At 36.0% G+C, this 23,112-nt stretch overlaps 1 protein-coding gene across 8 annotated transcripts in view; it reads left to right on the forward strand.

Annotated features, from left to right (window-relative positions):
* Nucleotides 1-23,112, forward strand: part of SPAG17 (sperm associated antigen 17) — a 97,246-nt gene that overhangs the window by 22,562 nt on the left and 51,572 nt on the right. For 4 of the 8 annotated variants that reach the window (XM_085236361.1, XM_085236327.1, XM_085236366.1 and 1 more), the window contains exons 5-17: nt 1,016-1,220; nt 3,800-3,994; nt 7,426-7,607; nt 10,517-10,675; nt 11,389-11,467; nt 11,798-11,919; nt 12,782-12,919; nt 13,001-13,111; nt 13,683-13,833; nt 15,412-15,642; nt 19,714-19,802; nt 20,458-20,574; nt 22,319-22,473. In XM_085236361.1, coding sequence (XP_085092487.1) covers nt 1,016-1,220; nt 3,800-3,994; nt 7,426-7,607; nt 10,517-10,675; nt 11,389-11,467; nt 11,798-11,919; nt 12,782-12,919; nt 13,001-13,111; nt 13,683-13,833; nt 15,412-15,642; nt 19,714-19,802; nt 20,458-20,574; nt 22,319-22,473 — 1,934 coding nt within the window. Of the gene's footprint in view, nt 1-1,015; nt 1,221-3,799; nt 3,995-7,425; nt 7,608-10,516; nt 10,676-11,388; nt 11,468-11,797; nt 11,920-12,781; nt 12,920-13,000; nt 13,112-13,682; nt 13,834-15,411; nt 15,643-19,713; nt 19,803-20,457; nt 20,575-22,318; nt 22,474-23,112 lie in introns of those variants that run through there. The other 4 variants (XM_085236337.1, XM_085236346.1, XM_085236354.1 and 1 more) reach the window with 4 other exon arrangements.

Below are 23,112 nucleotides of genomic sequence, written 5' to 3' on the forward strand. Positions count from 1 at the left end.
TAAGATCAGAATCACCACAGCACAAACAATTTTAAGAATCGTTGAAGACATTCCTAAGTGATACAAAAAAGGAATGTTAATGAAGGGAAGGAAGAAAAAGATTTTCAGCTCTGATTTTAGATTGACTTAAACACAATTGCTGCAGCTGGAAAGCCTGGTTGTCCAGCTGAGTGGGGAAAGACAATTGTGTAGAATAAACTGACCTACCTAATTTGCATGGAAATATTTTTTTCATTGATTTAATAGAGATTAAAGTGACACAAAAGGAATGCTAGCAGTAATTAAAATTAGTATATTTTTAGTGTATTTAAAAAACTTTATAAAACTGAAATTTCATTCTTACATAGTTAGTTCATAGTCATGATGCTGGATAGAAATATGGTGTTTTTTTTGCTCTTATAGCACCTCCCTTTACCGTAATGTATTTAGAATATTTAAATTTTTTACTAGATCTGAGCTCCTTAGGTGTATAACGTGAGACTTTGGATCACTATCACCATCTTTTTTCATTCTTTACTCTTAAATTTCTGAGTAAACTTAAATGTTGGGGGTTATGTTTGAAAATAATGAGAATGGCTAAGTAATATCCTGAATGAAATGAGCACAAGGCTGTTGGTTGTTGTTTGTAGTAGACAGTTATTTACATCAAAGACAAAATAGCGCAGGTACTATTTTACATGTTATTCAAGTGTTAACAGAGAGGCTGAAGACTTACAGAATTTGAATTTTGGTCTGATTTTCCTCCAGGTAAGGTTTCTGACTGCAAGTACTGTAGTGACAGTAACTGAAAGACAGTCACTCATCTTTCTACCAGTATCCCTGTTATTATTCATTGAGAATGTAATAAACTAAATGATGTGTTTAAGAAGAATAAAACAGCATTCAAGACATCTTCACTACAACATTTTAACACTGAAAAGGAAAAGTATTCAAATAAATAAATTGATTTTACAGCACTCTGCCCTTTGTTCTTCACAAAGGCTACAATGACAACTTAGTTTCTTTATCTTGTCAGGCTGAAGAAGAGCAAAAAAAGGAAAAGAATGGAGGGAAAGAGACAGGCAAACCTCTTGGCAAGGAGAAACCTCCTAGTGGCAAGACAACTGAGAAAGAAAGAAAAGTAAAAAAGACAGAAGCAGCCTCTTCAGTGCCAGTTACTGTTAAAAAAAATACCCAATTGATGCGACGAGGAGAAAAGGAAGAGGAATACAATTATATTGGTATGTAAAACTGCAGATATGCTTCTGACAAACTTGCTAAAAAATTTTAAAACTAGCTTCTCATTCAGTTCTTCCTTTCTGTTCGTGTTGAAAGGTATGTTTGGCAATGTTAAAGCATTGCCACTTTGGATTTGAACAGGGCACTGTGCGCTGCTTAGAAGAATAGAAGTACAATAGATGGTAATGTCTAAGAAAAATACAGATGAGGTATATGTGGCAGGTTGACATCAAAATGTTTTAACATGTCTAAGACTAAACTAAAGTGGATAAATAAAACATATCTTTACACAAAGATTTCAGAACAGCTAAGTGCATTTGTCAGTATCCAAAGGCAGCTTTCTCTTTGTATTAATAAAGTAACACAGAGCTGTCTACCACTGTTTGGAGGTGAAGCCAAATTCTATACAAAAGGTAATATGATATTTGCTGTAAAAATATGCAGTTGGTACTGAGACCGGAAAAAATCTACTTCAGAAATGAGATTTGTAAGATAAACAATAATATTGCTGAGAAAATCTTTGTTAATGCATAGCACGCATGGTTGCAGGTATCACTGGAACAAAAACTATTGGAGAATGTACATACATCTCTTCATTTAGAACACAGTTATATTTAATTTGGACTAAAGTCCATCCTATCTATGTCAGAAAAAATGGGAACTCTCCCATTGGAGGAGAAATTGCTCATCTTGGATGTATATACTGAACCAATGCAGATGTTCCTTCCTCTTTCATCAGACTTTTGTATACATTTCTTTTGAGATCAATGGCATTGTCGGTCCAGATGTTTAGAACAAATCTGAATCTTAGTCAAGCTGGCAAAAGCACACAGGATTTGAACATTATCTTTCTATCTTGTTCATAACCCCTTGTTTTCTCAGATAAGGTTGGTCAGTAATAATATTCTTTTGATAAAGTTAAGGTTTTTCAGAGACTTGAAGTGTTTGAATAAATGCTTACGCCTGTAAGAATCAAAGCTAAAGTGATGTAGAGAATTCATGTCATCTTATTTATATATGTACAGAATATACTGGCCTGGATGGCTTTAATAAGTACTAATGTGGTTCTCCTAGGCCCTGTAGAAACAGTTTTATCAGAGCCAGTGTTTTTTTTATTTCTACTGTCTATCAGAGATATGTGTAAAATAAGATATTTTATTCCCCCAAGACCATACTTAGCTGCCTTTGTTAGCCGCAGCTAATAAGAAGACAATGTCAAAAAAAAAAATAAATAAAAAAAAAAAAATCTAAAAACTAACCAGTATGAAAAGTGGCCTTGTTTAGTGTGATTAGTAGCTTTAAGTTATAAACTACTACCACTGTTGTTATTCTTTTATTAACTGTGGTGGTCTTCCAAGGATATTTACAAAATAGTGGTAGAAATGGTTGCAAGTCATGACAAAGGAGAAGTTGCCTTGGTATTTTGCACTTGTGAAGACAGTACAAGAATAAAAAATAAACTCTCCAAAGATTGTTGGAATGTCAGAAAGTACTTACTGGTTGAATTTACCTTACAAAAAGTCTTCCTAAATGAGTAGATTGAACAGAAAGGGAACTATAGTTTCCTAGAAGTAAGACATATTCTATTTAGCATTAAGATTCTAAAACTGTGTTTCGTTGTTAGGACAGGATAGACTTTTCTAGTTGTATGTATTCCATAGCCAGCAAAGAGATACAGGAGCTTCCATAATCTTAGAGCGAATAATAAGCTGAATGAAATAAATGACCTAATGCCTATCTGAATACCTGTTTTTCTCCATGGGCCACAAATGGGATCTACTCAATAATTAACTTAGACTAAAGTCAAGTTTCTAGAAGGTTTATTTGCACTTACCTGATATAATGCTTGACATCATTTGCTTTGGTACATTGGTATATTGCTGTGCATTTTACTACAGAAGCAATAAAGCAGACATTTCATGAAACTTCTCATCCATTCTCTAAAAGGAATTTGGATGAGTCTGGCCAACTATAAGGACTAGTGTGAGTTGATATTACCAGACTATGAGGGTTTTGACAGGGACTCCATCTTGCAAAAACAAACATGTTGGGCAGGGAGCCAGTGATTACTCCTTCTTGCGGCTAATCCTTCAAAATTACTACAACTAGTAGTACCATCTCTCAGCTGTGATAAAGTAACTTACTCTGTGTGTGCTCCCTGGCTAGCTTTATGTGGGTTGAAACTACCAGTAGAGCATATGAATATGTCCTGGAACTAAATAGTTGTTCTTTGAGAAAAGCAGTTGCAGAAAATGTACTGCTACAGCTAGCATTGTGGTTATAATAAACTTCTCCAATAATTTTTTTACTGTTGCTTCTCCAAACAGTTTTTCTCTAGGTGGTCTGCTGCTGAAGACTTTAACACATATAAATTTTAGCATATACATGTACAGTTATGCCAGTGAGGCTATAGAAGAGCTGCTTCTGTGACCCTAAATTGCAATATCCCTATGTTCTCTCTCTATATATATATATTATAAATATATATATATTAATTCTATTTATATGTGTGTGTATATACAAAATTTTGTTTAGATGTTGAATTCCATGCTCCAATCTCTTCTGATTTTGCTTTGAACAGATGATGAACCAGATGACGGTGCCCATTATTACTTTATAATTTTGGGTTTCCACAACCTTCAGCTACTGCCAGTGATGTTGGAGCTTGGAGTTAATGTTTCAAGTGTAATCAAGATTTCTTCTGAGAATTATGAGCCATTACAGACATACTTGGAAGCAGCTAGATTTCGAGAAGAGTCTTTACTTTCACCTGAAGGTAACTTGGTCTTAAGAACAGCATTTGTGTAGAAAGAATAATGTCTCATATCCAAGTAAATACTGTTCTTCCTATTATCCCTGTACTTCTCTCCTTCTCTGTGCCTTATGTTTATGCATAATACTTGTGAGCAGCTGTATTTCCATGTGCAAAAATGGTACTACCATTGGTTCGGTCACCAAACCAAAGAGTTTGCCAGTACAAAAACTTGCCTTAGCTGGACAACGAAAAGAGGGACTGATTAAAGAGACAGTGTTTATAATCATAGTTCTGTGCAGCAGCCACCGCAGAACATTTTATCAGATGTATACCATTGTGTGTCATTATCCAGGAAAATCTGTTTCTAAGAAGACTTGACACATTTGGTAATTTCCAAGGAAGTGCACAGCTGGCTATTAGGTTGGGACTATGAGTCAAGCTAAAGAAGAATATATCACAGAATAACAAGCTGCCTGAAAACCGCTGAGTAGTGCCTCTTTTGAAAAGGACTTGGGTCCTGGTGTGCAGCAAGCTAAATGTGAGCCATCGTTGAAGGGCAGGAATATCTTTGAGTCTTTGAGACTTTTAAGATTATATTAGATCAGTGTATGTCAACAAGGATTTATTTATTTGTGGCTTGGAGCAAAAGTATGTCCTATTTGAATAGCTTTTGAAACAGTGTAATGCATGAAGATATACTTTTAGGAAGGAAGATAGTAACTTGTAAATACAATTGTGGTGTAATGTTTCTATTGTTCTTGTTATTAAGACTCATCAACTCTAGATTAGGAAGCATAGCTCTCTTGTTCTTTTTTTTTCTTATCTGTTTACATCCACTAATGGCTTTCATTTTGTGAAGTTATGAAGTCAAGCATTGTTATTACCCTTTCCATATGGTTAGTTTTTTGTTCCTCTGATCACTCTATTAGCTTCACTACTATTATTTCCACTTCTCTTAGAGTTAACATTCAGAGCTCAGACCAATCTCCCAGCCTGACGAAGTGTAACTCATTTTTCAATGTATCTGCTGAAAATGTGTGACCTGACATACCCTAGTAATTTTTGGACTTCTGTTTACACAGTGATGGTTCAAAATCACTATGCAATGCATTAGTATATACTAGATGTTATTATTCCACTGTTATATGATTGTAACAGATTTTTGTTGTTGTTTTTCTACATGCTGAAATCATGTAGAGTACCACTAAATACTGTCTCATTTCTATTCCTGAAGACTTCAGTAATAGTATTAGTATATGGTAATGGTAGTATAATGACTATAAGACTTCAGTAATGTGACTTCATGTTAATTCAGTAAGAATAAAGAAGAGAGACAGTATTCAAAGGTAGAGCATCTAATGATTGATCCTGGCATCCCTTGGTGTTTCTTTGCAAGGGGAGACCTAAACATTGTAAACTTGTTTGTTTTATCATTAAACTATAGGATAGAGATAGTAAAACATTATTCCTCTGTTGTAAAAATAGAATTTCTAGTTACAATATTATTATCACTGAGCCGTTCCACTTCCTTTCAGGAACATGAAGAGATCAGTCTAGGTCTGAACAGTCTAGATACTGTTATATTGCCAAAATATGTGTTCAAAGAGCTTTAGGAGAACTTTGGTACTGGTGAGATACTGTGTAGAATTAGAGCTTATCTTCCATGAGCATCTGAAAAAAGAGGGAAAAGGAAGGATGTTCCTTTGTCTCAGGTGAGCTGTTAAAAGCATGGTACAGTTAAAATTAAGGGGATCATCCAGGCCAGCATTCTGTCCCCAGAAGTGGTCACGAGCTGATGCTAATGAAGAGGAAAAGGAGAAGAATAATAGGAAAAGAGCACTGAAAAGGAATGAAAATGATAGAAAAATATAATAAGAAAAGCATGGATGAGACTACTTTATGTGCACTTAACATAGCCTCCATTTATTTTCAAGTCAAGGTATAGTCCTGATCCTGATGTGTCTTTTCAGTTAACGTCAATTGTTTAGTTTAGTGTGCGCAGGTGGCCAAGAAGGCCAATGGCATCCTGGCTTGTATCAGGAATGGAGTGGTGAGCAGGACTAGGGTACTGGTGGGGCCTCACCTCGAGTACTCTGTTCAGTTTTGGGCGCCTCAGTACAAAAAGGACATGGAGGTGCTGGAGCAGGTCCAAAGAAGGGCAACAAGGCTTGTAAAGGGCTTGCAGAATATGCCCTATGAGGAGAGACTGAAGGAACTGGGGCTGTTTAGTCTGGGGAAAAGTAGGCTGAGGGGAGACCTTATTACTCTTTTCCAGTATCTGAAAAGTGCTTACAGCGAGAGTGGGGTTGGTCTCTTCTCACTGGTGACAGTAACAGGACGAGGGGAAATGGCCTCAAATTCCACCAGGGTAAGTTTAGGTTGGATATCAGGAAATAATTCTTTACAGAAAGGGTTGTTAGTCACTGGAATAGGCTCCCCAGGGAGGTGGTTGAGTCACCATCCCTGAATGTGTTTAAAAACCATTTGGATGTGGTGCTCAGGGACACAATTTGGCAGAGGGTTGATAGAGTTAGGGTAGTATGGTTAGGCTGTGGTTGGACTTGGTGATCTTTAAGGTCTTTTCCAACCTGAGTGATTCTATGATTCCATGATAGGACAGTTTTAAAGTTAATTGGCCATCACTTCTGATGGCCAATTAACCTACAGAAGGTTAGGGCAATTAACAGAAGGAAGGTATATCTAGTAATTTCTTTAAAGAGATCAGCATGTTTTGAAGAGTCCACAGCCTCACAGGGTTATTTGGGTTTAAATCCATAGGGCCACTGGGAAGGTACAAGTGGTATTTGGCCTTCATATCTAGGTTTTAGAAGTACTGAGCACCCTCTAGTCCAGATGAAAGCAAGTCATTGCAGATTTAATGTCCACATTTCTCTTAAAATAAGGGTATAATGAGTGCGGTTGATCTGGGACTTCGGAGTTTGACGTTAATGGAGAGAGACTTTTCTCTGTACCTGATTGCACCTTTGAAAACTTATCATTACCATGCAATAAAAATAAAAACCATGCAACTTCAGCCTGATTATTACTAGCAAGTCTATTACCTTAATCTCCCTCTAACCTCAGTTTCCACTTCAACAAAACGATGCTAGTAAGGATTGCTTATCCTATACTTGAAGAGCTGTTGGTTCTAAATTTGTGCTGGCAGCTTTGGAAAAATATAGCCTGGGATTTTGATATTTCCTAAGTTTCAAACCTACACTACTATTATTGTGGGAGTTTGTTTGGTTTTTTTTTTCTTTGTTTTTCTAACTACCATGTTTCACTCAGGCTTTTTCTTCCTGAAGTTTTTAAACTCAAAGTTATGTATCAGATTTTTTTCCAAGATGGTGAGAATAGGAATATTCTAACAGTACTTACAGAAGATTAACAACAGTTTGTGCTTTCTATAGAAGGGAGACATTGTATTATGATTTATTACTTTAAAATTTTAGATGTAGAAGCACAGGAAAAAAAGAAAAATGAATCTATCAAAGACCTGGAAACGTTTTGGAAATACCTGGAACCAGTTCTGAACAGTGAAAAGTATGGGTCAAGACTCTTTGATGTTGCCAGACTTCATCACCTAGTTAAGGAGAATGCCTTTCCTTCTGATTGGTCTGACAGAGAAATCCTGGTCAGTAGATAATACTTTCACAATATATGGCAAGCTTTGAAGTTTGCAACATTCAGCTTCATTTTAGTAATGGCAAGAATTTTAGTTTAGTCTTCTGTGAAACAGAACTAGAGTATGTTTTCACAAGATGTCCTTTGAATAAAAACACCTGACTTGGAGTTTCTTAATATTGTAGGCAACAGCAGCCTAGTTGAAAACAATATGAGCTGTTAAATTTATTCAGTCTTCACAATGACCCAGTTTGAATCTCATTAGAGAGTCAGGTGTCAGCATGAAATAACATAAAAATTATGTTTTTGTCCTTCTGATAGCAGGTCTACTTACTATTTATCAGAAAAGTCACATGACAACAAATTTAAACAGATGCAAAAATAGTTTTTGATTATAAACTGTTTTTCTAGCACATACTGTGTTACTTCTTGTTGTCCTACCCAAAACATGGCTTTGGTTTATTACTTTTCATAACCTGCTGAGTAAGAACTATTACTTGGTAAAGGGAGGCAAGGTGAACAATTGAATTTTTTTTTTGAACTGAGGATTTCAAATGCAGCAAGGTAAAGTGTCCGGTATTTTCCAGTCCATAATGGCAGCAGTAAAAAATATGTGCTAAAGCAAAATAAAACAACTTTCTATGATTTATCCTATTGTATTTGTGGTCTATATTATTACAGTTAAATGACAGACCATATCTCCCTAACACTTTATTTATAGTACATTAAATTCTGTATATAAACAATCTGGTGAGCTAGGAAGTACCCTTGATCCTAAAGGGATCAGAACTGAATTTGACAAAATCCACTGTGGTTTCTAAGGCATTCACTAAAAACACCTCAGTTGTGAAAATGTGTAGAGTTGCTACTCTATAACATTATTCACCATTGTATTTTCTTAATCTGATCCTCACATACAAGGCCAATTCTGGGAAAGATGTTCTTTAATCGTTTCTATTTCCCCTTCTCTTCTGAGAGTCCGTAAATATACTATGAGCAATTACCTTTACTGAAATAAAAGAAAAATTGTCTGTCACTGAAGTTGTTCCAGCAGATTGTAGTTGTAATTTTACATTCTTCTCTACCTCAAAATTCGTATGAGCTCTAAAGAAGTAATTCTTTAAAGAAATAGATGTGGAAAATGCAAGTAATGAAATCATAGAATAAATCTGTTCTGGTGGAATTCCTGGAAAGTCTTTGAGTACTATCTTGCTGCATCTCTGAAGTCCAAGAGCTATCAGAGAGTAACTCATATGACAAATTGATAGGCATTGATATAAAAATGATGGAGTAGATGCAGGAAGTTATCTACATTTCAGATACTTCATATAATGGAAAATGCTTCCAGAAATATTTTCCTTTTTTCAATAGTAACTGGTGGCTGGACTCAGAACTTTTCACAAACATGTCTGTCCTGAAATGAGGAAAATTAGAATCATAGAATAATAGAATAGTTTAGATTGAAAGCGGCCTTAAAGACCATCTATTTCCAATCCCCTAATGTGGTCAAGGCACTTCCCACTAGACCAGGGTGCCCAGGGCTCTACCCAACTTTCAAGGGGGAATTATTTTAAATTAAGACAGGGGAGGTTTAGGTTAGATATTAGGAGGAAGTTTTTCACACAGAGGGTGCTGACACACTGGAACAGGTTGCCCAAGGAGGTTGTGGATGCCCCATCCCTGGAGGCATTCAAGGCCAGGCTGGATGTGGCTCTGGGCAGCCTGGTCTGGTGGTTGGCAACCCTGCACAGAGCAGTGGCATTGGAACTAGATGATCATTGTGATTCTTTTCAACCCAGGCCATTCTGTGATGATTCAACATGGCCTTGAATACTTCCAGGGATGAGGTATCCACAACTAATCCAGGGAACCTGTTCCAGTGCCTTGCCACCCTTTGAGTAAAGAATTTCCTCCAAATATCTAATCTAAATCTCCTCTATTTTAGTTTAAAAAAATTACACCTTGTCCTGTCACTATGCTCTCTGATGAAGAGTGCCTACCCATCTTTTCTGTAGGCGCTCTTTTGGTACAGCAAGGGCCCTTTAAGGTCTCCTCAGAGCCTTCTCTCGGCTGAACAAACCCAGCTCCTTCAGCCTTTCTTTGTAGTAGAGGTACTCCAGGCCTCTAATAATCTTCATGGCCATCATTTGAACCCCCTCCAACAGCTCTGTATCTTTTTTGTGCTGGAGGTCCCAGTTCTGGACACAGTACTGCAGGTTGAGCCTCACAAAGTAGAGGGGGACAGTCAACTCCCTCAACCTGCTGAATTCTTATTTTGTTTAAAAGGCTGAGCATGCAAAACTCTCCAGTACTTCAATTGAAATTTTCAATTAGCCCTAGTGATCTCTTGTAACATTAATGAAAAGTTTTATAAAAGGGCATTGAATTAGAAAAGCAAAAATGTGCAAATATTAATTCTGAAATCTGTTTTCACAAACTGAACTTCTAATATTCAAATATTACGAATACTACAACAAGTTTTCCATAACTGATGACTGACCTGAGTGCTTGATTAGAAATGACATAAACAGGGCTAGTGTTAGAGAAAGCAGATGTCTGATATTTCTTAAGGATCAGTTAATATATTTACTATGAGTTACGGAACTGGAAGACAGTTGTGTTTCTTCACCATGTTTCATTTTAGAAAACTTAAGGTTGAGATATCCAATTACTGTTTAGGATAAAAAGAAGAGTATGGCCATTAAAGCCACTGAAACCTGAGTGTGGCATGTGGTCTGAGAGAGGGTTTGGTATGAGTATAAAAGTATTTCAAATTTAAAATTATGGTTGATCTCAATTCTGTTTGAAAACTTTTTAACAACTGTGGATCTGCTGGATAGAGAACTAATAACTCGTGGCTAAATTACATGCCACATTTGTATGCATGCTTCATCCTTTATATCTGATTTTCTGTCACAGCTTGCATTTGGCACTGAACTATTTGAAAGCATTGCTTGTTTAATGTATGACTGCATAGACTGGAGAAGACAGCATTGTAACTACTTGGAAAACACCAAATTTATTAATGTGCCTGAATTGTCAGAAAGCAAATCGACACAGCCACCTATAGTAACCAAGGCAAGGATTTTCTTTTGCTTTATCTTGTTTATTACAGAAAATAATGAACTATAGGGTAGAATTACCTTCCTTCAATTCTAAAAATATCAGCTTGGACCATCACTCCATGTGTAATGTTTTATAAATAAAGTTGGGATTTTTGTCTTCAGCATTTAAAAAATCAAAAATGGGAAAAATTATCAGAGAAAAAAAGATTATTGGAGAAACAGAAAAATAAACATCTGAAGGATCATGCAAATATTGTCATAAACTATCACTGGTTTAAAAATTATTTAACTTATGATTATGTCGTCTTATGCCTGGAAAATCACTATGCATGCACAGAGCTACTATGTCTCCTTACAGATCTGCAAACTATGCAAAAATTATTATTTAGTTCTATCCAAGATCAGTTAATTTATTTTGCTTATAGTAGACGAAACAAGTGTGCACAAGAAAGCGGTTTGTTGGACATGAACTAGTGACTGGATAAAAATAGGATTACTACATCTGTAGCAGTGCTTCTGAACTCTCACTTAAAGCGTTTGTAAAACAACATAGCTTGTTCCCTTCAGTCAGATTTAATTGAAGCCACATGAAATTTTAACATCTAGCCAAGAGTAAGAAGCTAAAGCTAAATGAAATTATTTTTCCCACCTATTTGCATCTGGCAATCCTCACTTGTTTCAGTGATTCTGATTATTATTTTTTGATTTTTGTCTTTGTTCTTTTAGATACAACCAGCATCACAGATTACGTCTTCAAAGAAAAAGCAGCAAGCAGAAGTTCTGACAACAGTAATTTTCTCACAAGGCATGTCTAGAGGATGAAAGCAATGGTCCTTTAGCTATTCACTATGTCTTATCATTCATTCGTCTGTTAGCAGAAATTATTTTCACAGGAAGCAAAATCGGGTTTAATGCTGTGAGAGTAGTTTCGTGGTGAATACATTGTGACGGACTCTGGAAACTGCAGTGGTGATAACTAGGTTCTTTAGAAAAATCACTTTTTCTATCTCTTCCTAGTCACATTTGGATTTAAGAGCTATACAATCAAGAACATTATCTTTTTAGAAAAAATTGCCAGAAGGTTGAAATGGTGAGGAATTCAATAAATCTAGCTTAATTAGTTTTCTTTTTACAGCAGAGGAAGAATTTTCTTTTATGGCTACTTCTATGGATATGAGATATTACAATGACTTGCTGAATCAGATTCCTGAAGAATGCTTTTCTGTGCCCATAATGCTGAACTGCATGCTGGAACAGGTGGAAATATATATTTTTCTCTTCCCTTGGCTAATTCTTTCTAGACTTGGTATAATGATAGGTCAAAGATCAATAAATCCATCTCTTTCATACTAAAATAGAAGATTATGAATGGAGGCACTGACCATGGAGGTTCAATATTAAGGAATCACAGCTAAAAAAGTGGCTTCCTTGTTTTCCTTTCGTATTGTACTCACTTATCCTGTAAATACAATGCTACTCTAAAGTTTCATTTTCAAGACTACAGATCCAATATAATCAAATGAGGAAAAAGGTGTCGTTTTATAGGAAAGTCAGGAATTGTTTTTTCACATCCCATGCAGCAGTATTGAACTTGTAATACTTAACTCAGTACAAAGGTCTTATGGCAAGCTTAACAATACAAGCGCTATACATCTACGCTAGCTCTAGACAGGTCTGATTACTTTTGAGTTCAGGCAAAATCTGCACATTAGCAAAACCCCACAGTATGATTTGAAAATCTTTCTTATTTTTGAATTGAAATTTCAGCACAATTAGTTATTATCCAAAGATAGACTTATGCAAAAATACTCAAGAAAAAGTCTGACACCTGAAATGCAGACTGAATCTGTGTTCACTACAATTCTTAACATTTCAAGTTGTAAATATTTTTCTTCTCATCCTTCTGAAGGTGAATAATAAGAGAACATATTTCTGTTTTCCATAATTGTTGTTGCTTATACCAAAAAAAAAAAAAAAGTTTTTCTTTTTCTTTCCTCACAAAATGTATGGATAAGTGTTTAATTTGTATGTAACTTATCACAGAATCTGCTTGGTAATTTTAATGATGTTAAGCAGCAGTAATACTTTAATGAAAACTACCATATACTATGTTCACTAGGTTATTGCTAGTGAGGAAAACCTAACACCACCTAGTCTGGTGGTGCCAGAAGAACGGGCAGATGGGATACATCATAAGATTGCAGATCATATAGCCTCTGTCCTTCCTTCACTTCCACTTTCTGAGAGTGAAAAAAAGGTTTGCATTGTCTTTTATTTGTTTCCTACAATGACACATTTGTGTTATTATTGGTATTTAATGCATCTTTCTTTTTAACAGAATCTGTATGACTACTTTTCTCCCAAATACAGTGAAGAAACTGTAACCCCCAAATACCCACTCTTATTTAACTACCACGATGCTCTAGCTCAGCGTTTGCACCTGCTGAAGGTATAGTGCTATCTATCACATACAAAAAGTTCTAAAGTCCACAGACAGTAAATACTCAGGCATTAGAAAGAACTGAGTGAGTGTTGTTTTTACAAAAAAGCACGCATAGATTAGATTTTTCCATCTGGGATAGACACTAACACAAGTCCTTAGTCTACCTAAGAAGCAATGGATTACTGATACTGACTGAGGACTTATCATAACACAGAGCATTATATGGATATACTGTTTGCATTAATAATAAGAAGGTTTACATTTTTGATGTAAATGAGTGATGTTAGAGAATTCTATTGATTTACTCTAGTATTTCAAAATTTTTGAGTCAAGATAGCACAGACAAATATCTTCTAACAAGTGTCTATTATTATGCTGTCACTCTCTTTTTACCTCACTTTTCTTGCCCAAAATATCTGACACCATGATTCAATAATGTGTTGTTAATATATGACTGGCTTAAACACACACTTATGTCTTTTGCTGTAAAAAGACTTACTTAATCTAACATGCTTTTTTAGCAGTCTATTGGTGTTAAGGTTTAATTTTAACTCTAGTACTTTGGTGTTTGTTTTAGATCCAGGGCAACTTAAATCCAAAAAAGATTGAACATGAAATGATGGATAAATTGCCTCTTAAAGAACTTATCCATTTCACCCTTCCTTCAGCTGAAAATGACTCTAAACGCTTGGCCAGAGTTCACGAGCTTATGCATTACTGTACCAGTGGTGAGCTGATTTTCATTGATGTAACTTCTTCCTTTTTCTTCTTATTGATGATCCTATTAAAAAGTGGGAATTTGAGGATGAGATTTTTCAGCTACCTGACACCTGTGAGGAATTTCCCATTTTTTATATTCTTGATTATAACATGGCAAGTTATACAAGTTAAGCTAACTTCAGACTGCAGTTTCATGGTAATTAGACAAGGCAATATGAGTATTAAGCATTGCAAAACTAAGAGCTGGTAGTATCTCAGAAGTCTCTTGTTTACTTATTTATGTTTAATTACATACAAATGGTTATTATATCTGAGAAAGAAAGAAACAATTGTACAAATTACTATTTTGACATTAGCACACAGTGCATTTTGATAAATAATGATATAAATCATATGTTTATTTACTCTCATCCTTGGGGTGGAGGAGCACGTAGAAGATTTTTATTACACAGTAACTGGTTTTCAAAATATAATCTCTTTAAGCTTCTGGTGTTAATAATGAACTGGCTTTTATAATAGTCTCTTTAACAAACCAACAGAATATGTTCATTTCTTCAACCATAATCACTTCTGCAATTACCTTTTCTTGGAATGTGCCTACCACCATAACGTACACTGTGAAACAATCCCAAAGACTGCATGAATACCTTTAGGCATTTTTGAAAGTTTACTCTACAACTTCTAAGAAATATGAACATCACAATATCTTTGGTTACATTTGTGCCATCATATAAAGGACAGCATTTAGAGGTACTTTCCTGGTTATTCATTCCCAAAATCCAATGTGTTGGATTAGTTTACACTAGCTGCATTGTGTCTAGGTGTTGGTATGTTCATTTTAGACTGTGTGTTTTAGCTATTAAGGTGTTCTATATTGCTGTAGCTTGCCAGCTAGTGAATATCAATTTTGATGATCTTCACTGGACCATACTGTACTGCTAGGCCCTACCAACTGTTAACTTTGATAGCAATTTCTTCACTTTTTCAGGATTTGCAGTGTGCTTGGGTACTTAACTACTGCAAGGAGAGAACATTTCAAACTGAAATAATTCAACTTTTCTCATGATTATCATTGTTATACAAACACCCATGCAAACAACCATAAATAGCATTTATTGTCTTTACACCTTGAATTCTTCTATGCAAAGTGTTTTTAAAGGGGAAAGAAAAAAAAAATTTGAAATTTTGCTTGAAAAGTTACTGATGATAAAAAACGTTAATGATAATGGAAGCTTTTTCATGAGCCGTAGTTGAAAATAGCTAGCTGTTAACTGGCTTGATACAGTCTATTCAGTGTTTTAAAATCAACATAATTTATATAAAGCTAATGAGCCAGGAAATCTTCAGATGTAGGAAGCACTTCATTTAAGATGGATAAACAGTTAGGTATATCATTTTGCAGTTTGGAAGCATTCAACTTTGAATGCAGTGTAGAATGTAGCTGACGTAATTTGATCCTTTACCATCGAGGAAATTGTTGTTGGCTTTTGCGGAGTTGCCAAGAACAATATGTTTGCATAGTTTTCTATTTATCTTCTGCTGAGCCACAAGAACATTTTCTATTAATGATTGTAATTCTTATATAGAACTTCTGAGTTGGGCTGAAGTGGAAAGAGCCTTCAGAGTATTTACTTTTGAAAGCCTGAGGCTGACTGAGCTGAGTGACTCTGGACTCCTGGAGAGCTCTGGATCTCTGGTTGGAGGTGATTCTGAAGTATCTTGTATACCCTGGGATAATCCAGCCAAGTTTGCAAGGCAGCTGAGACAACTCTTCCTTATGGAAATGAAACTTAATGGGAAATCACCAGGAGGCTCTGGTAAAAACCTCTCTGTTTATGTTACTCCTGAAGAATAAAAATCTGCTATTTATTTTACCATATCATTTACTGTTACAGGCCAGTGATTTTTATTCCTTATACAAATCATCAAATTTCAAATATTGTGTAGTCTGAACATTGAGTATATACATAAAGACAAAAATTAGCTGTTTTTGTATGATATAAACTTTAAAAGTTGATTTATCAACTTATTAAAATGGTATGTGTAAAAAGCTGTGTACTAGAAAACTTTTATTGCTAATGACATTAAATATATATTTAAAGGTGTAGAATACTGAACGTGAGATAAATACCTTTCTGAATGGTGACTCTTGTAAGCTATAATGGCTCCTGAGTCTTTATCACCTTAGTAGCAATCATGGAGTAAGATCAAATGTGATGCATAGGCTTAATTTAATGATTAGTTGTGAATGACTATTAGGAGTGGAAAAGATACATACCTTACACATAAGGACTCTAGATGGTGATGTGAAAAGTTGAAATTTAATTTAAAAAAAAAAAAAGAAAAAAAAAACCTATGCTGTGCATATGTATCTTTCACTTTGTTTTTCTTCCAGGCTTCCCTCTTCTTTCACATACAAGTAAATTAGTGTAGATTTTTACATTCAAAATCTTGGGCCAAATATAGAAGTAACAGGGAAAGAAGAAACATCTGTATTTGGTGTTGAAGAAAGTGAGACTGGTGAATAAGGTTAACATATGATAAAACTGAGAAGCCAGTACAGCATGCAGTTTATTTGAAATTAAGTATATGTTTAGGTTTATTCTAAAACTTGCTTTTTCAGCAAAGGTACAAGAAAGAGTCAACCTCGGAGTTCTTCAAAGGAGAAATTCTACCAAAATAACCCTATAAATATAGAATGAACGTGCTCTGCACTGGTGAGACTTTACCTGGAGTACTATATCCAGTTGTGAATCCTCAGTACAGGAGAGATGTGGACCTGTTAGAGCACTTTCAGAGGAGGACCACAAAAATGATCCAAAGAATGGAACACCTTCCCTATGAGTATGATAGGCTGAGAGACCTGGGGCTGTTCAGCCTGGAGAAAGGATGGCAATAAAGGGAGGCTATAGAAAGAAGGGGACAGACTTTTTAGCAGGATCTGCTGTAGTAGGACAAGGGAAAACAGTTTCAAACTAAAAGAGGGGAGATTTGGGTTGGGCATAAGGAAGAACATTTTTACAGTGTGGGTGGTGAGGCACTAGAACAGGTTGCCCAGAGAGGTGGTGGGAGCGCCATCCTAGGAGACATTCAGAGTCACACTTGAGCAGGCTCTGAACAACCTGATCTGGCTGTAGATGTCCCTGTTCATTGCAGGGCAGTTGGACTAGAGGTCCTTTCCAACTCAAATGATTCTATGATATCTGGCCTACCTTTATCTGTTTAAATGTGTCTAGCCAAAGCTAATTGTCTAGACATCTTCTGTGTAAAGGATAGTTTATCCCATGTTTCTTAAAGTCTAATTCCAGTGTAGCACAGATACCTACAGCAGCTAAAGTGATAGGACTTGAATCTATCATCTCTCTTCTCATCTGAATTGCCATATTTCTGCAATTCTGCTTTTGTTATAATTGGCATTTCTCAAATCTTAGAATCATAGGTTCATTAAGGTTGGAGAAGACCTCTAAGATCATCTAGTCCACCCATCAACACATCACCACCATACCCACTTAACTATGTCCCTAAGAGCCACATCTGCATGTTTCTTGAACATCTCCAGGGACAGTAACTTCACCACCTCCTTGGACAGCCTGTTCCAATGCTTCACCACTCTTTCTGAGAAGAAGTTTTTTCTCGTAACCAACCTGAATATACCCTCTTGTTCTATTGTTAGTTACCTGGGACACCAATCCCCACCTCACTACAATTTCTTTCTAGGCAGTTATAGAGAGTGATAAGGTCTTCCCCTACTCCAGTCTAGACTATCTCAGTTCCCTCAGCTGCTCTTCATAAGACTTGTGCTCCAGACCCTTCACCAGCTTTGCTCTTTGTTCTTTTTATATGCACCAGTGTCCTATAGTGAGGGCCCCAAAACTGAACACAGTATTCAAGGTCCAGCCTCACCAGTGCCAAGTACAGAGGGACAATCATTTGCCTAGTCCTGCTGGCTACACGATTCTTGATCCATGGCCAGCAATTGGGTTTCTCGACCACCTGGGCACACTACTGGCTCATGTTCAGCCAGCTGTCAACTAACACCCCCAGATCCTTTTCCTCCTGCACAGCTCTCCAGCCACCCTGCCCCAAGCCTGTAGCATTGCACGGGGTTGTTGTGACCAAAGTGCAGGACTCAGCACTTGATCTTGTTGAAGCTCATACAGTTGGCTTCAGCCCATCAATTCAACCTATCCAGATGCCTCTGTAGGACCTTTCTACTCTTAAGCAGATCAACACCTCCTCACAACTTGGTGTCATCTGCAGACTTACTGAGGATGCACTCAATTCATTCATCCAGATCTTCAGTAGAGGTGTTAAACAGGACTGGTCCCCTTGTACTAGCTGTATGTAATTCCGTTCATCCCCACTGTCTGGGCCTGACAGTCCAGCCAGTTGTTTATCCAGTGACGAGTACATCTGTCTAAGCCATGAGCTGACAGCTTCTCTAGGAGAGTGCTGTGGGAGGTGGTGTCAAAGACTTTAGTTACTCTACTTTATAGACTACATCATGTAGTGAACTGGTTCTAGAAGCCACATTCCAAATAAGCAATTATATTTTTGAGATCTGAGAAAAGTAAAAATCAGATCAGTTTAATCTGCTATATCCTTATAGAATCATAGAATCATAGAATCACCAAGGTTGGAAAAGACCTAAAAGATCATCCAGTCCAACCGTTCACCTATTACCAATAGCTCCCACTAAACCATGTCCCTCAACACAACATCCAGTAATATATTGTATTATATTATATTATATTATAGTTATATTCATGATATTGTCCATTCTCTGCTAATGTAGATGTCTAAGCAATCATCTTAGATAGGAAGTTTGAGCAGACAAAATGAATCTTGCTTATCTGCTTTTTTTCTGAAGCTTGAGAACAGTGTTTTTTTTTTAATGTTAGTTTATTTTACTTCTATGTTAGTCACAATTCTAAATATTGTAGTTACAAACTGAGCTGTCAACATTTCAATACTTCTGCAGTACAAAATGCCAGAAAGTTTAATCTTTTGCTATCAGTTTTCTTTAACCTCCTAAAGGCAGTCAGTAAACAGATGCAATTTTTCAGAGAAGCAGAGTCTAAGAATGTATGTCTGGAAGCTGAGCTGATTATGAACCATTTATGAACAAATAATTTCAGGAGTATTTCTTTGGAGTAGTATTTTTCTTGTATATGTGAATTTTAATCAAATATCAGTGAACTCTGCCCTACATTAGGACATTAAGAATTCTTTTAAAAGAAAACTATTTTTAAAAGTGAGAGAAAATACAAGAATATAGAAATGAAAATCTCCAAGTAATCCTATTAATGTCAGGCACCCATTGTAATAATGATAGTTTATCAGTCTAATCTGTGCATCAGAATTACTACTTAGATCCTTGGAAGGTGTAATGTTCTGTCATTAGCTTATAAAGCTCTACAAATCCAATTAATTAAGCTTAAAATACATGGTTTCCAAGAATTCTAGTATCAAAATAATTTATTTTAGCTTTTCTTTATGTTATCTCTGCAAAGGAATACTTGTTTCTCAGGTGATAAACTGATAGCTGGTTCTTCACATGTGAATCTATAGAGTATTTTTATTCTTTTTGGGCAGGCAAAGCTATTATAGGTCATGTAAAGAAGATAATTTGAGTGGGATTTCCCTTTTTCCTTTCCTTTTTTTTGGGGGTGGAGGGGGTTTTCTGGTTAATGATCTGGTACTTACTATGTATGGATTTCAAAGTGGGTCAGAGGTGATTATGTATTTAGCACACTAATGTCATAAAAGGAAACTTTAATTTGATGGCAATCTCATCAAATATGCTAAGGAAGTTGCAGCATTCTGACCTTAGTGTTTAGGTCTGAAATTGATGGAACAGTTCTTAAAATTCAGTTTTCAATTTCTAGGACACGCAAAAGCAAAAGACAGGGGTGAAAGAGACGGTCTGGCTGATTCTGTTTTGAACAAAGAATTGGATCTTTCTGCTTCTGATCTGGCAAGTGTGATAAATGGAGTAAACTGTGCTTCATAGCGTGAAACAATAGAAAGTGCTGTTTGGTATTGGGAAATGTTAATACAGATTCCTTTGCAGTGCTGCATGCAGACGACAATTTTGTCATGTTTGGGGAACATGGACATGACTGTTAAGCGCTATCTATCACTTTCTTTGAATTCTAATGTGATGGGTTTGGTGAAATGCAGGTTTTACTGAATACCAGGAGTCAAATACTTGAATGAATGTTCAAGAAAGAAAAATTGCCAAACTGTCTGAAACTAACAGACTGAACATTTTGGCTTCTTCAGAAACAGCTGCCTGCCATACAGCCCTGGATAAATGCAGCAATTTTAAAATTACTTCATAATACCTGTCTAAATATTCATAATTGCTTACAGCACTCAAAAACATATAACCTAGCAATAAAAATAGTCAAATTATGTTTGACATAAAAAGCCAAAAGCAAAAACCTTTGGGAGCAGTTGTTGGGTTTTTTTATTAAATATTGCCATACGGCTCTACACGTGTGCAGCATTATGCAATTAACCGTGAAGTAACATGTGATGCTGTCTATAAAATCAACAAATTACAGTTAATTTGATACAATTGACACTAAAATGTTGATAATCATTACTTTGTTTCATTGTATTTTGAGGTGAGTCTGGAAAATTATGGTCTGGAATCAAAATTGGAAGAAATAAAAAAGACTCAGAAACGTTGTCTGACAGACTGGAATTTTGCTGAGCATTTTCATCCTGATGTCCTTCTTCAGGTATTTATGAACAGACAGTGTTGTAGATTCAGTCATGTCTCAGAATTAGTAAGGGAATACAAGGTATTTCCATCCCATATAATTGGTTCCATTTTATCAGTGATGCATTTTCACCAAAACCCATTCGTTCAGCTGCTTTAAATCTTGCATGAGAAACTGAAGTTTATAATTGTTTTTTATTTCATGGTTTGGCCATGCTGCAGCTGTTTTTTTTCAGTATGATTCTTTTAACTGTGTGATGAAAAAAAAATTACCCTTAAGGGTGACCCTCCCTGATCATTACAAGATTAATTAGTCCACTGTATGTGAAAGCATACTTTACAAATACTTGTGCAGCATATGGTTTATGGACAAGCAGAAAATTTTGTCATAATAATTCTTCACCCTTTGAGAGCTACAAGCTTTATTTACAGAAATCTTGTGAGCTAAAGACCAAGACTGATCTTGCAGAAAGAGCAACAAATGTGAAAGATGAGTTCGGGTGTAAATGGTATGAAGTGCTAGGCATTCTTTTTGGAGAAGTGGATTATAAATTCAGGGCTGTTTTGAACTTCAAGGCAATTCTTTTTGATCCTCACACATGCTATACAAGGATGGAGAAATGGCAGCTTTTTCAGCAGTACTTTAGCATCCCCTCATTAAGGTCTGGGTGATAGATTTCAGTACATGAGGAATTCCTACTTAAGCAAGATAAAGAGCTAGTACAAACTAAACTATCAATAATTAGTGTATCAAGTCAAAAGATGCTGATGGAAAACAATTGCAGCAGAAAACAGCAACATTTTGGTGATGGTATTTCTTTATTTCACATATAAGCACTGTATAGGAACTGTTGAGTCACTGCCTGAACCACTGATTGATCACCTGGGGAAAGGACCTGATCAGCCCTGAGAGCACAGGTGGAGGCAATTCAGCTGTGTGACCAAAAGGGGTGGAGCCTGGCTGCACCTCTCTTTGACCCCATTTAAGGGCTGACTGCAATGGGGGAAGTCTCTGGTTGGAGATCCTTCCCTTGTAGAGTTTTTCCCTGTTTGTCCCTTTGGCCATTTCACTTTTGTATCATCTTTCCAGCATACTAATCTTTCCAACTGTAACAAGCGCTATTTATACAACCAGGTGATAACGAGGTTTTCAGATTTAAAGAGAATGCTTGTTGATATGGAATTACTTCCATCTCATTTCAATTTGATAGCTTTGTAAAAAGCAGTAGCTTGAAAGAAAGTTTTCTACTAGATATGACTATAAAGTTGCAGCTTACAGAGAATGTAAACATTGAAAGTGATGGTCTGTACAGAACAGGGTGAAATAATGTATAACACAGCAAATGTCAGAGATGTTCAGGTCACAGAAGAGCAAATTGGATACAAAATGAGCTGAAAAACAGTTTGTTTCTTTTTTTCTACCTGCTTTACAATAGTTCTGCTTTTACTCGTTATGTTTTTATTTCAATACTCATTTTAAAATCTTAAAAATATATGAATAATAATTTATCTATTCTTTAACTGAGTTTTTTCATTCATGGTCTGACTCAGAGGTGGAAGTCAGTGAGTATGTATTCTCCATATGGATAGTGGCAGAGTTTCAGTTTCCACATGCTGGAACACTGCAGCAATCCAAGTAGTTTGTGTGCATCCTGCAGGAAGAGTGAAGTTCTGAAATATCCATTGCTGAAAGCTGCGCTGTTTACTATCTGCACATACTACTGTGTGCAAGGAGGATGTACCTTTCTTTCTTTCCTTTTCAGGTTCTTCATACTGCAGCCCAGGAATATAGATGTATCGATTCCTATTATCATACGCAAGATAAGTCTTTGCTAATGGTTCTTCACAATCCTATGAATCAGAATCGTTTGTGCCGGGAGACTTGGGATGTTGCATTGCACTCTAATGTTGGATTCAGGTAATTAATTTTATCACTCCTATCTCAATCATAGTCATTTTCAATTAAAGCCTATATGGTCATGGCAAATCTTTTGAAATTTCTCCCTGCATGACCAAAGCTTTGAAATTAAAAGATATCATGTTGTAACTACATTTAAGAGAAAGCAAGGCATATAGGTAGAGAGCAGTACTGTATCAAAAGAGTTAAATGAGATAAAGCTTTTCATAGTGAGGAGAACCATACAATAACTGTGCATGATTCCCTATCACATGGTGTAAGAATATGATAATACACACAAAAAGTCAAATTAGGGATATACACGTCAAGAAAATAGTGTTGATCTGGAGGAGGTCAAATGGCAAACTGTTTAAGAACTTAATTTCCATGTTTTTCATCTTTAGTTATATAAATCGTACAGCTGTCACACAAAGTTTTTCTGAGAAAAGCTGGAAGCCCTTTATTAGTATTAGGATCTTTTTTTTTTCTTGGAATAACACATTCCTCTTAATTGTCACTATCTGCTCACCAGTAAGAAGTATAAGAGTGCTACTATTGGAGCTTTTGCCTGTGGATGTATTTATTTTGGTACATTTTTGCACTGCAACGGCAGTATAGATGATATGGATCCAACTGCTATTCCAGTTTGTTGATCAAATG

This window comes from Meleagris gallopavo, chromosome 1 (assembly GCF_905368555.1).
Source record: "Meleagris gallopavo chromosome 1, MGAL_WU_HG_1.1, whole genome shotgun sequence".
NCBI lineage: Eukaryota > Metazoa > Chordata > Aves > Galliformes > Phasianidae > Meleagris > Meleagris gallopavo.